This window comes from Pectinophora gossypiella, chromosome 12, assembly GCF_024362695.1.
Source record: "Pectinophora gossypiella chromosome 12, ilPecGoss1.1, whole genome shotgun sequence".
Taxonomy (NCBI): Eukaryota; Metazoa; Arthropoda; class Insecta; order Lepidoptera; family Gelechiidae; genus Pectinophora; species Pectinophora gossypiella.
In genome coordinates this window covers 3,582,203-3,596,904 of record NC_065415.1, presented here as the reverse complement: position 1 = coordinate 3,596,904, position 14,702 = coordinate 3,582,203, and the positions used below count along the sequence as shown (strand labels likewise).

Below are 14,702 nucleotides of genomic sequence, written 5' to 3'. Positions count from 1 at the left end.
GATGCCCATAAAAAGTTACACACAGACAACATAATTTCATTAAAATATAGACCTCCTCTCTTTCACGCCATCGTTCCCGGTCCTGTGCAAGTCTCGTCCATTGCTTTCCAGCGTGCCTTACAATGTCATCCGACCACCGGGCTGATGGTCTGCCTTGACTTTACCTACAACTTGTTTGTTCTTTTACATCCATACTTAGGCACAATATTTGCTGTTCGTTCGTAATTTGATATTCATTACAAATAGAAATAAAAAGAAAACATCGTGAGAACGCCCAAATGCGTTTCGGAGGTATGTGACCTAACCTGTATTGGGCTCGTTTTCTCTTCGCAGGAAAGTCAGACAGGCACTCGCTTCTTTAGTCAAAAACAAAACAAACCTGTCAAAAATCTTTAGGATAAGGGGAAACGGGATACCGCTAGGGAGGTGATGATGGTAACGAGTAGAATAGCCAGCCAATTTTAAGTAAAATATTCTGTCTTCTAAGTAAATTATTTCATTCATAAATATAATTTCTAATAGAGTTCAAATAATTGATTAAGTAAGTAAAAAGAAAAATCGTTGCGTGTAATCACAACACTATTTTCTTTTCTTATTTCGGTACACTTGCTTTTAACCTTTTCCTTGTTTTCTCAGATGAAAGCGTGTTTGTCTGACCAACACTTACTTAACCTCTTTAAATACTCGACAAAATTCAGTCATATCTTTTTATACACCCCAGCCTCTGTATGTTCTGGTAAAAAAACTTGGAACAGAAATTATATGCCCAAAACTTTCTGTGACAAAATAATACACATATCAAAGTCAATCTGGTTTACCTGGTGTCTTAGCCAAGTTGCAAATAAGACAATCGAAAGCGATAATTAAAATGTATCGAATTGATATAAGGGACATGTCCTATACATTTGTATCACTGTCACTTTCGATTGTCAAAATCGTTTTTTTTTTGTTTTGGTTTTCCCCGAAGGGTAAGGCAAAGGGAACTATGCCAATACGGCCATGTCTTACGTATTCTTTTTCTTGATGATTAATGAAATGATGAAAGGTGATGATGATGAAACCTACCCTCGGAGTAGACTCCTACTCCGAACCCCAAACGAATTAACTCAAAAGTCCGCATAAACTTTCGAGTTATGAAGCGGCTTCCTGGCACGAAGCGAAAATAGGCAGATACATTTTGTTTATTGAATACTCCGATATAATAACACTCGCGAATGTCTTCCGACTAACTTAATGCGATCATTAACCACAAAACACCACTTCGTATTAATTATTTAGATTATTCAATGAAGAAAGCAACTGTCCCGTTCCCGTTTCCCGCCAAAAAGCCTTGTCAAAATCGTTTGCAACACTTCTCGATTTGACTAGTTGGAAACTTATTGCGTCTTTTTGCACAAGCTCAAACCAATGATTGTCGAATTTGTTTCAGAATTCATGTTTGGATCATAAATGATTATTACGTGCGCAACGGTGAAGGAAAACATCGTGAAAAAGGACTTTCGGAGGTATGTGACCTATCGGTATTGGTCTGGTTTTGCTTTCGCAGGCAGTCGCTTCTGTAAAAAACCGGACCTGTCAAATCTTCAGGTCAGATGAGCGGGCCCTGTGAAAACGGGATAACGCTAGGGAGATGATGAGTATTTTATTTGAAGTTAACTAAATTGATATAATTTTATAATTTTGGTTTAATTTTATATAGATTTTAATCCTTTTTTTTTTTCTTGTTTTTTGCTGTACCTACCTGTACCCTTCCAGGTCCATTGTGTAACACTGTATCAATTTCAACAACTGTTTACCTTAATATTGTGTGAATGTACAATATACACTTTGACTTTGACTTATGTTTTTCTTTTCACTCTTGTTTAACCAGAGAACTTTGACTCCTGAAAAAGGGTAGGCTGACCATAAACTAGTACTTTAAGGTAGTATAAAATCTAGATGGCAGTAACAGGCAGTCAACTGATATCGTAAGGCCAGCGGTTGGAGATTTCCTTGACGATGCGCGTGCGTCGTAAACTGTAGCCAACGCTTTGTAAGGACTTTTATGTCGATTTATGACCACTTGGTCGTTAGGTAAATGGACTAACATTTCGACCGTAAAATCTACCTCAGATTATTTATATGGCGATTAAAATGTGGACTTTAGCATGCCAAGTTTAGGTTACTTTAGCGTGAATGGCGACCGCTTTACAATTTCTTGCTAAAACACCATCCGAATATTCCAGAAGTACAAAAATCTCGTTTTTAGCGTGCGTTTATAAAGCTACGCTGAGGGCTGTTATCTGGTACAAAAATTGACAACAAGCCTGAGGGTGCCCAGTGAAAAAAATAAGTTTGTGTATTAATGATTAACCCTTTAGTTTTCCAATACAAGTATGACCCTCCACACTATTAGGTTTCCCTGTGCCCTCTATAAAACCTTGTTAATTTAATAATATATGTTACATATACCGGTAGAAAATGTTCTGGCTTATTATATTTAATTACCTATCTATCTTTAAGGATCTAATGTGCAAGCTGCATCATCATCATCATCATCAATTTAAGCTCTTGTCGGTGTAGCATTTTCCATTCCAGTCTATCAAAGGCCAATTCCTTGACTTCCCTATAAGACACTACGTTAACCTTTTCTTTAATCTGTTCCATGTAAGCTCTTCTTCTTTTTTTTCTGTTTCATGTTTTCTTAATATATAAAATAAATGAAAGAAATCACCTTTTATACTTATATCGTGATTTACCACATACCTTTACCACCTCCTGAGAAGTGACGTTTTGTGTGCGATTGTGTGGTCAGAAATGTCGCGCTGGTGTAGGGTTATTTGTTTTGTATGTTGTGTGTAATAAAGTATATTTGATTTGATTTTGATTTGCTTCTATAATCATCACCATCATCAGAAACCTGTAGACTCACAAGTGTTGCAACGATAATCTACTGCAGATGTAGTGACCAATGCTGTTTGTTCTTCTTCTTATCGTGTTGGTTATGAGGTGGATTACCAACCTCATCAACACTGGTGTCAGCGCCAATGATGTTAATAAACCCATTTAATTGTTTCAGGTGTGGTTGTGATGTCATGGTGGTGTGCGCTCGCGGTGGTCGCGCTGGCGGCGCCCGCCCGCCCCGCGCCCCGGGCGGGCAACGGTGAGCAATTTTACAGTGAGCATCCGCACTCTTACTCACCCCGGTTCCACTAGCTTTTGCTTGCTAGATTTCCTTATAGAATGGTGCCAGTTTGTCTTATAAAAGGGTGCCAGTTTCGCTTTTAAAAGGTTGCCAAAGTGCCTTTTAAAAAAGTATTAGGTAAATAATTTCTATTTTAGAGCTTGCCATTTTTCTGTATAAAAATGCAAGATTTAATGTTAGTATGGTTAAGGTTATTGCAATTTTTCATTAGAAATGCAATTCTTTTGTTCATAGCGAATAATTTATAAACTTTATTGTAAATGTTAACAATAAAGTTTTATTTCGGCTAACCTCATTTGTTTGTTAAAAAAAAATATATAAATGATTTATTTCGTAGTTTGCAATTGATGTCTATGTATCTAGTAATACTTTATAAAGATTATTAATTATAAATTAAAGTGGAACCGGGGTTCTTCCTTACACGATAAGGAGCTTAATACGTAAGTAATTACTACTTAAGTTCGTTATGCACACTATCTAATTTCTTCATAACACCTACTCACTTACAACAATAAATCTTTTGGAACCAGAAGTATAATTCGTAGATAGCACTTTTAGAAACACTACTGCATATCTACATTATCCCGTTTTGCACAGGGTCCACTTACCTACCCTGAAGATTTGACAGGTCCGGGTTTGTTACAAATGAGACTGCCTGTCTAATCTTTTAAACCCAAAAGGAACTCCATCCTAATTACAGGTGAGGTTTAGGACACGCATACCTCTGAAACGCATTACTCAGGTACAGTCATGAGCAATATCATGTACCCACTTTAGAACCCTGTCGCAGTATCATATTTGACATTTAATGAGACTTACGGTTTCATTTGTCAAAAAAGTTAATGTGACATGGTTCCAAAGTGTAATATCTTAGTACTCATGACCGTACCTATGTGAGTTTCCTCACGATGTTTTTCTTCCTTGCTAAGCACGTGATAATCATTTAAAATTCAAACTTGAATTCGAAGTCAAATTCAACATTGGTTTATGCTCGTATGGATTTCAACCTGCGACTTTACAATGAGAGTCAAGCGTACTTCCAACTAGACTACCACGGCTCTACACTACAATACAATTAAACAGTGTAACTAAATATTAGGAATATATAGGGTGTTAGGGACATCGTAACGAAAACTTTGAGGGATGATACAGACTGTGATTCAGAGTTGATATCAAGTAGAATTCTCCGTCGCAAAGGTATAGAATTGAAAATAATATAAAAAGAACTCAAAATTCCACTTGATATCAACTCAGAATCATGGTCTGAATTATTCCCCTCGGAATTCGTTACGATGTCACTAACACCCTGCATAAGAAAGGTCTACTTGGTTACTATTCAAACAACTTTTACCTTATAATGAATGTAGTAATGTATACGTAGATATGTAACACATTGTATCCACATTCCTTGCCTTAGTCTGAATATTTTAGCTTAAGTAATTTATTTCTGGGCACACCTGATACGGTATTCGCATTCAAGCCGATGATCATTGCTCCTTTACGCTTTCTTATCAGGACTAGAACATCCTAGCGATGTACTAAAGTGTAGTACCTTCCATATCCATATGCCAGGCGTACTATCAGCTGTAAAAGTCTAATCAGTTTGTTGCAAAGTAATAGATCAACAGACTGGTTGCACTTAAGACCTTCTGATTACATGTCGTTTTTTGTAATACACCACAAACACCCACAAAAAATAATTTTTTTTTAATTGGCTACTTGACAGATTTCAGTTAAGTATTTTAAAAATTACAAACGCTAATTTTATAAATTTTAAAATATTTTATTTTTAAAGAAATTTATATATATTTAAACAATTTTTTCTTGAATTATTTTGGTTGGTCACGTGACATTTTCTCCAGTGACGTCACATGTCAACAAAAGAAACTGTCAAACAGTACAAGTTAAAACCTGACATATAGTTTTTATTTAGTTTTATTAATTTTGTGAAAATTAAATATTTCAAAATAACCTTTATAAAAACCTATTGGATAATTATTGCGGAATGATAAACTACTATATCATATCCGACATAATATTTCATATTACATTGTTACACCTGTCAAGTCTCTTCTCTCTTCGATAGAAGAAGACTGTGAAGTAGCCAATTGTGACGACTATGGTTCATAATTTCATCACTGTTTACAAACAGCTCGTTAGCTCAGTGGTTATGACGCTCGAGAAAGACGAGTTGAAGACTGTATGATCGTAGTATCGAACCCTGCCTTTCATCGCATTTTGTTCATTTGTATTTTTTTTGTAGTATGTTTTATATTATCATTTCTTCGATTAATTCTTAGGCTGTGATTGATCTTTTACCCTTCGATTGTATAAAAAACAACGCACTCAGTGGATAGTGTAGCGAGTCCTTTCACCAACAACATTGACAAGAAGGAAATATAGAAGAATATGTAATAATTTTATTTTTCATTACAGTATTATGACAGTCATGTACTTAAGTACGTATCCTATCTCAAGTATCTTTATTGGGATTACAATTTGTCAATATTCATGACAGAATAAAGGGAGACATTAGTTTGATAAGGGTCGGACATACGCCAATAACAGGGATTGACCCCTCGTTAATGTTTGAAACAAACGCTTTTGTTGTTATTAGCTGTCCTAAAATATCATTTACTCCCTAGCATTATCCCGTTTTTCACAGGGTCCGCTTACCTAACCTAAAGATTTGACAGGTCCGGTTTTTTACAGAAGCGACTGCCTGTCTGACCTTCCAACCCGCGAAGGGAAAACCAGCCCAATACATGTTAGGTCACATACCTCCGAAAATGCATTTCTCGGGTATGTGGGTTTCCTCACGATTTTTTCCCTCGCCACTAAGCACGTGATTATCATTTATGATGCAAACGTGAATTCGAAAACAAACTCGACAATCATTGAGGCCTGTGCTGAAATCGAACGTGCGACCTCAAAGCCGTCCTAAAAATATGTCTTTGTGAAAAATAAAGGGAAATATATTATTTATTATCAACCAGCCCGCATCATCCACTGCTGGAAATACGCTTCCTCCATTTTGCACCATCGTTTCCGGATGTAAACAAAAACAAAATAAAAAAAACAAAATCATCATTAATTTAAGAGCCACGCTCTTGTGTAGTATTTTCTATTTTTATCTATCAAAGGCCAATTCTTTGACTTCCTTATAAGATACGACGTTCGCATCACTTTAATTTGTTCCATGTTAGCTCTTTTTGGTGTTCCCTTTTCTCTCTTTCCATCTTCCCTTTTATGAAAACATATCCTTTCCTTTCCTGACCGTATTCGGCCACAGCGACTCGACAACTAATGAGAGCGTCGTTCGTGTGCTCTCATGTATGAAAACATATAATAAGTAACTAACTAAAATATTACAAAACAAAAACAATCGGCTTCGATCAACCTATTTTTGACCGGTGTAAATACAGACTATGGTATTCTATTTGATTGTATTTGTTTTTTTTTGTTTGTAGAAACTTTCAACACCTATTTTACACAACAACACTGTAACAAACTGTCTTAACATTTTAACGACTAAGTTAACACCCGAGAAGGGTGTAAATCCAAGATTAACACTTCGCTTCTACGTCAATTTCGACCTAATTGCACTGTTAACAAAACTGAGTTAAATTTTATTGGGAGACATCAAAATTACTTGAAACGGGAGCAGATAATTTAGTTCGATTTGTAGTATTATTGCTAGAAGTTGAAAGCTTACAGATTTTTAGTGTTTAGAAGGTTGCAGTTCAGAACAAGGTGCTATTAGGTTAAGAGTAATTAAGACTGACCACTTTTAAGAACATATTTTCTTGAGTTAGCCAGCAGGCCTCTTCTATTGGTATTGTAGGTACATTGATATGTACCAGATAAATAACAACATTATGTATAAGTATTTGCGATCCATTTTCAGCGAGTATTTCTTTTTATCCTTGATCGTGCATAAAACATAACTAGGACTGTTTATTTGTATGTAATTCCCATACAGCATCAATACATGTCATAAATAAATAAGTATAAATACATACTTGTAAATATAAACATAAACAAGGTCTTTACAAAACAGAATACCAACGAAGCGGGTCGAGGAAGAGCAATAAAAATGAAACAACACGGCGGCAAATTGAAAAGGAAATTACAAAGAAACTGAACAGGAACAATTGCACGCTATAAGCGAACTTTCACAAAGCATAGAATAGAACAGAAGTGTGCAACACACATCAACAAAGAGAGAATTTCATAAAAGAGTTGTATGTCGCTTTTCTGATATAGTAGAGTGTTGGAAAACATAGATGCAATGCATTCAGGTACTTATATTATACCAGAGAAATCAGAATCATTTATTCGACGTAATTCTCATGGATAAACTTGTTGAAGGTCAATGTAACGTTTTAGAATTTACGTCATTTCACAAGGTGTTATGGCTGAGGAGAAGAAATGACAAAAAACTGCAACGTTGCTGTTGCAGTTTCTTGTTACATCTTTTAAATCAATGAAGGTATTACAAGTTATTTGATTACTAGAGGAACACATTCAATACCAGACATTTTTATCATTTAGGTAATCATTAATCTTATAATAAGCTTTTATACATAAAGTAAGCTTCACACGAGCATTCAATTTATTTTCTGACAAATTTAAAATATTATCTGGGGCCTGTTTAATAAAACTTACAATTGTAAATTACAACGACAATTTGGTGTTCATTACGTAGCTAATATGAAACTGCAACATATTTGTGATCACTAACTCCGCAATGTACATCAAATTGTCATTGTAATTTACAATTGTAAGTTTTATGAAACAGGTCCCTGGTCATATAAGTTAGGAGTCGCTATGGCCATGTGGTTCTTGGGCTTGCTTCTCACACGGGGAGCGCCATTTCGAACCCCGGTAGGTACCGGACTTGCACCAGCGAGTTATTACATATACAGTTGGCTCATCCATTATAGACGACGATACGGCTCACAACCTATCATGTTGGTCTAACAGAAAGCTATGTGACGTGTGGGTTAACTCATCTTGCGATGGATGTACCTCCTACCTCATTGGGACGTGTTATACAGGGTGTTAGTGACATCGTAACGAATATTAATGTTGGCAATTTCAAAAAAGGAACGTTACGTCACTTTTTAAGAGAAAAACGTTTTGGCGGGTGTTCCGTCTGCGACTACGAGGAAAGAAAAACAAGTGAAGACGATTATTGTCGAGAGAAGCAAAAACTGAAAGACTATTTGTTGTATTCTTTAGTATAATATTTCTTATTACAATTTGTAGTATATAATTATACAATTTGTCACATTTACAATTTAACAATAAAATTATTAAAGAAAACTTAGTCTATAAATAACCCGCCCCTGACTGTTCCCGGTGCAAAGGTGCCCATAACGCTCGCCGCATTGCCGCGCTGAATAGCAATGGCCAACCTTTGCTCCAAGAACGAACCGGAGCGAGAGTCACCCGTTTTTTCCCTGAGCCTGCGACCTAAATCTGAAATAAAGATTCTGGTGTCTGCCCCCCAGCAGCCAAAGGTCTCCACAGCAACGGGTACAAAATCATACAGTGGCGCCAGTGCTACGTATTTTTCCCTTTTCCTCTCAGCAGCGACCTCAGCTGCCGCTGAAGGAGAGTGGACGGTGCGACTGAGGTGACTGGCAGCGACAGTACTGACGCAAGTAGCGTCCCAAACTAGGCACTTGCCATTTTTCCAAGGCACCAAAGTCAGCCCATCCGGCCTTTTCCCATCGGACCTACATAGGCCCGGCGGCTCAAGCACGCAGGGAACACTCGCTGATACTAAGGCTCTCCGCACAATATCATTGAGTGCATGGTGACGTGAAAACCTCCCCGCGCAACGTCGACAACTCAGTGCGTGATGGCCATCAGCCTCCACCATGGAACCGCAGGTGCATATGTGGGGTTCACACACCTTGCAACCCAGGCGGAAAGCTACCGCCACGCGCAACGACTCATCGTCCAATAAAGTGCCTAAGTGAGGGGAGGGTAATGCGTGCAACCATGCCCCAGATTCAGGTTGTGAAACCGCCCGGAGTCTAGCCAAAGATGCCCCACTAGCATGTGCCAGGAGCTGACGCTCGATCCGCTTTGCTCCAATATCATCCCACGCACGCTGTGTAGCGGAGATAACAGGGGCCGATACACCCGGATTGAGGCCCCCCCAGACTGCCAAGGCATCGGACACATAAGGCAAACTTTCCCCGCCGCCATTACAATTAAGAATAGTAGCGACAAGGTCCGCAACCCCATGCGCCGACGCCAAAAAAGCCGGCAAACCCACATCCCGTGCACACCGCACTCCTAAACCGCCATAACGAATCGGAAGAGCCGCCTGCACCCATTGATCCTCATCAAAGGATACGTTGAGGACGGACTCAACCGCCGTTTTTAAGACTCCATCAAACGAATATACCTCCACTGGACACTTCCACGTGGGGGAGGTCCTTAGCAGGTACGTAATCTTCGGCACAGCAAAACACATACGCAACAAAACAATTGCCACATGCGCGGAAAGATCTTTAAGACGTTCCTGAGTGGTAAGAAGAAGACGTGTGCGAGAAGAAAGAGCCTCAGGAACTCCATCATGGAAAATAGGAGACCCTAAAAGGGTGAAATCTGAAGCAGACAGTTCCTTAAGACCTGGCAGAATAAAACCAAATTGAGAGAAGTGTGGACGAACCTCATTACTACAGGGGAAAAATTCACATTTGGAGGGATTCACCACTAGACCCAGGTCTTTGAAACGAGGGATAAGTGTCTCAAGATCCTGAAGAACGTCTTCCGGTTTCCCCCCAATGGTGCCATCGTCTAAATACCAGATGTTCAGGGTCGATTTGAGTTCAACAATAATTTTGTGAATAGCCAAGCTGAAGATGAGTGGCCCAAGTGGATCCCCCTGCTGGGCTCCCACTTGAGAGTAGATAAGGTCATCGTTAAAGAATAATTTAGACGAAGGTTTATAAACCTGGTGAAGAAATGGATAGAGCGAAGGAACCTTCTCCTTAACCTCACTCAATAAAACGTCTCTTTCCAAGGTATTGAACGCGTTGCAAATGTCAAGTTTAAGCACAATGCTGTCCGAGTTCGAAGGGTCCATTACGTACGACCGCGTAGCGTGGATGGCCGCCTCACAACCCAGACGCGTTCCGAACCCCAACTGATGTGGTTGCAGATAACCGGCCATCTCCTCCTTCACGGCGCGACATGCCACCTTGGCCGCCAGACGACGAAAGACGCTACCAACTGCGATAGGCCGTATACCTCCGTCTTTTTTGGTCAAAGCGCAGAGAGAAGCACCGTACAGGTATGGGCACACCAGAGGATTTACTTGCCCGCTGAGCAAAAAATTTGTTAATTTAGCCAAACACCCCAAAAGTTTCTGACCGTTTTCCCCAGCTGACACGGACGTTAACTCTTTGAGGTGGGCAGGACGTAACCCATCCAAGCCCCCAGCAGAGCCGCTATAAAATGAGTTAAGACCGGACACCACCTCTTCTATAGTCACTGATACCGGGGTTAAAGAAATTCCTGGCTCAGGTGGGAAATCAAGAGGACGGGATGGAGCTGGGTGCTTCAATCTTAAAGCCGCTAAAGTGCTGGGTTCCTGTCGCGCGTACGAGTCCTCCGATAACAACAGACGCACAGCCCCCCTAAGATCCCCCTCAAATACCTTAGACTCGATCATTTTCTTAGGTGAGCGCACCTTACGGTCCAACTCCAATCCCGCGTTATCGGCATAGAGGTTTGAATCGAAGGAAGTGACGTTAGCTTTGACTTTTGCCGTCATGTTCCCAGGAGAATTTTTAGCTGGTACCCTTAACCCAACATAGGCAAAAGAAAGCAATGCCTCCCAATTCTCCACCCCATTAAGATCTACACAGGAATCGATAATTTCGCACAGCTTTCCGGCAGCCTGATTACGAGCACCCTTGGGAACGTGCCGAAGGACCGGAATACACCCTCTCAGATAGACTATCCTATCCAGGGAGCACTGGCTCGGCGCTGATGACAACGGTGCCTGGCTCGCCGAGGGAACCGCTGTGTTAGTCGAATGGGCTTGTGAGGCGGCAATAGGATGACGTATATCCTTATGTTTACGGCCAATATGAATTTTAAGGCCATGTGAAGTAAAGGACCGCGTTGACCCAAGGCAGTGAGGACAAAACAGACGAACCGGCAAATTACTCATTCTCTTAACTTTAATAAAATATAATTGGAACAAAACAATTAAAAAATTGAATCCCCTAAAATGAATTTGCACAAATGGATAATAAATAAAATAAAAATTTCAATAATCAAATTAACTAAAAATTAGATGTTAAAACATTCGAGAAAAAAGAATATAAAAAAAAACCAAAACACAGACGAACACTTAACAAACAAACAAATCTGCAATTATTAATTAAAATTATTTGAAAATATCACAGTAAAGAAAAACTAAATTTACTAAATTGACCAAAAATACAAATAAAGAAAATCCATACAATGTAAGATATAAAATGTCAATAAGTACCTACTAAAAGAATATGCACTCACAGGCTTCAGGGAAAACATAAAATTAAGAGATTATTTCCAACAGGAAATAAAATGTTAAAAAGATAATTACGGCAAATATTTTCATACAAAAATAAAGCCGAATACAAATTTAACACAGGTTCAATCAAAGTCAAATTAAACATAAGGCATGTAAACGGTGCCTTATCGTCAAAGTACTTAATAAAAAATACAAATTATTAACCATTACGACAAATTAAAAACAATAAAGCTAAAATAGAAGGTAATGACTCAAACTTACAAATACTCATAAGAAATTAGCAAAACAGAGGTTCCGACCTGGTCCGCATTCATAGGCAAACTATTAATTACGAGTAGGTATTGCCGCCGTTGTTGCGTAGACTGTTGCAAGTGGTATCTTATTTTACGACGATGCGTCATGCGCTCGCTGGTCTAGCGGCACAAAACTCGTCGCAAAATCGCAGCGGACGCGAGCTCGAGTCCAACAGAATCTTCAAAACCAAAAGAGTGTGACTCACACAATGACGACACACTCGCTGCAAAGTCGGCTGGTTGAGAGGTCCGAGTCAAAAACGCAATGGCCGCCACCTCTTAAGGCAACTCTCTCAAGAAGAAACAGGAGGCGCCGATACCAAGCTTCACGTCACCTGATGTCGTCACGAAGCTCGAACGAGAGATCCGATGCACCACAGCAATGGCCGCCGCACTTAATGGGAAGCCGCCCGAGTTGAAAAAGGAGGCACCGATGTCCGACCACGGAAGCACAGTACTTGGTACAAAACTTCGTATTCAAAATTAATAAAATAAAGATTTGAAAGTAATAGATGGACACGTCCACTCACGACCAAAGTCGGAGAGAATTGAATCATCAACCCTGGTGTCAGGGTTACTATTGAGCCGTCAAAGGCCCCTGACATGACTCATGTACGACTACTTACTTACATCAGTAAGTAGTAGCCGGGACCAACGGCTTAACGTGCCTTCCGAAGCACGGATCATCTTACTTTCAGACAATCAAGTGATCAGCCTGTAATGGGGTCACAAAGTAATTTTTGTAATATTTCCACACCGGGATTCGAGCCCGGGACCTCCGGACCACGGAGGCCGTTGATGAATGCTAAATAGTCTTTGTTTCAGAGTGTCATGATTGCATGAATAGGCTGGTCACAGTTCATCATTTATCTTCCAACGCCATAACCAAACGCAGCTGTTATGCTGTAAGTAGATCAAAATTCTTCCGCATCTTACGCGCTGTCAGAATTTCCAGTTTTATATGGAATTATAGTCACTATCACACTACAGAAATTTTAAAAATTCTGATACAATCTAGTGAAATTGCGCGCCGAATTCATCTGATGACGTCATCGAAATTTTTCAAATTAACAATAAAGAATTTTCGTCTGTCTTCAAACTTATATTCTCATCTCACACCAACACAGGTCATAACTCATAACATAACATGCGATACCTCTCTCTGACCTTTTGAGATAACACACGTGCGATAAGGACAGAAGATAGTGAAAAGCGAATTGGTTTCACTTTCATACAAATTACCACCTGGTGTGTTCGACAGAACGCTTTATTTGGATGAGTCCCTTTTGATGGATTAAGGTAACCATGATGATCTATCCATAGAGATTTCCTTGGAATCTCAACGATACGTTAATAGTAACGATGGCATTTATTAGGCTTTGTCTAAAGGTGTTTCTTGTCTGGAGTTGTATTTGTTTTTTTTTAAAGTCGCAATCTGTATCTGTACGATTATCTATGCTACAGACCTAATACAATCGTTTGTCATTGAGGGACTTTCAAATCAAATCCAATCAAATATACTTTATTGCACAGAACTAAATTTAAACAATCATACATAAAACATCCAGGCTACGTTCCTCAAAATAAATATAAATGGCGCTGTAGTTTTTTATTATTTACTTATACCTGTATTGCACCGTCCCCGACTCCAATATGTAGCAAGTTCATTCACCCTAAGGTTGCCTGGAAGAAATTGCTATTTAGCAATAAGGCCGCCGATTGTACTTCTCCTGTCACATTTGTTATTGTTTTTTGTGGTATGTTTATATGTGCAATAAAGCGATTTTGTATTGTATTGTATTTTTTCTTCGTTTAACCATCTAATTCCATGGATAACAGACATTATGCATTTTTATCTTTGTTTTTGGATATACATGATGATCCTTTTTATTACACCCAGGCATAATTACAACTTCCACCCATTATTATCTTGATCAAAATAAAGAAAAGCAATAGGTAGCAACATAATTCTATACATCCAAATATCAAGCTACAATTATTTTTATATAATTATGATTCTGCCGTTACATTGTATTTTGGAATAATTATATACTCTAGTAAAATAGGTAATTATCACGTTTCAACTGAACAATGCCATCTATATTATTTTTGCTGAACATGCCAATGAATTGCTAGTGATACGTCTCATTGATTATCAGGATTGTCCCATTATTTAGATAATGTATGCAAATCCTACAAACGTGTTAAGCCGTCTAACATCTCTGCTCTTACTTTCGATCGATCCACGTTCATATACGGCGTTTATGTTAATCATTGTTTGAATATTATCAACGTATTGTCTCAGCACTCGAAGAAAAAAAGAAATGTTTGAAACACAAATAGTGGATTTGCATTCAAGAACTTTCGCGTTTTATACAAGGTCATGTTTATAGTGTAAATGCTCTAAAATGAAAATAATTTCTCACAATTATGAAAGTTAAATACATACTTACTTACCGATTATTTTTGTTACAGCTTCTTTCACTGTAAGGTTGAAATTGCTTTGAAGAAATTGCACACCGCACTCTAGGTGCTATTCGAAATGACCTATTTATTAGCGCGCACGTATCGGATTATTCCGAAACAATGTGCATTTGCTAAGTTGCAAACGAATATGACAATCATTATGAAAAAACTGATAAAAATATAATGGGGTTCATATGCCAAAAAATGTATGTAC

At 38.6% G+C, this 14,702-nt stretch overlaps 1 protein-coding gene across 3 annotated transcripts in view; it reads left to right on the top strand.

Moving 5' to 3' along the window:
* Nucleotides 1-14,702, top strand: part of LOC126371473 (serine proteinase stubble) — a 189,809-nt gene that overhangs the window by 104,259 nt on the left and 70,848 nt on the right. For 2 of the 3 annotated variants that reach the window (XM_050016784.1, XM_050016783.1), the window contains exon 3: nucleotides 3,059-3,157. In XM_050016784.1, the coding sequence (XP_049872741.1) occupies nucleotides 3,059-3,157 (99 nt within the window). The remainder of the gene's footprint in view (nucleotides 1-3,058; nucleotides 3,158-14,702) is intronic. The other variant, XM_050016785.1, reaches the window with a different exon arrangement.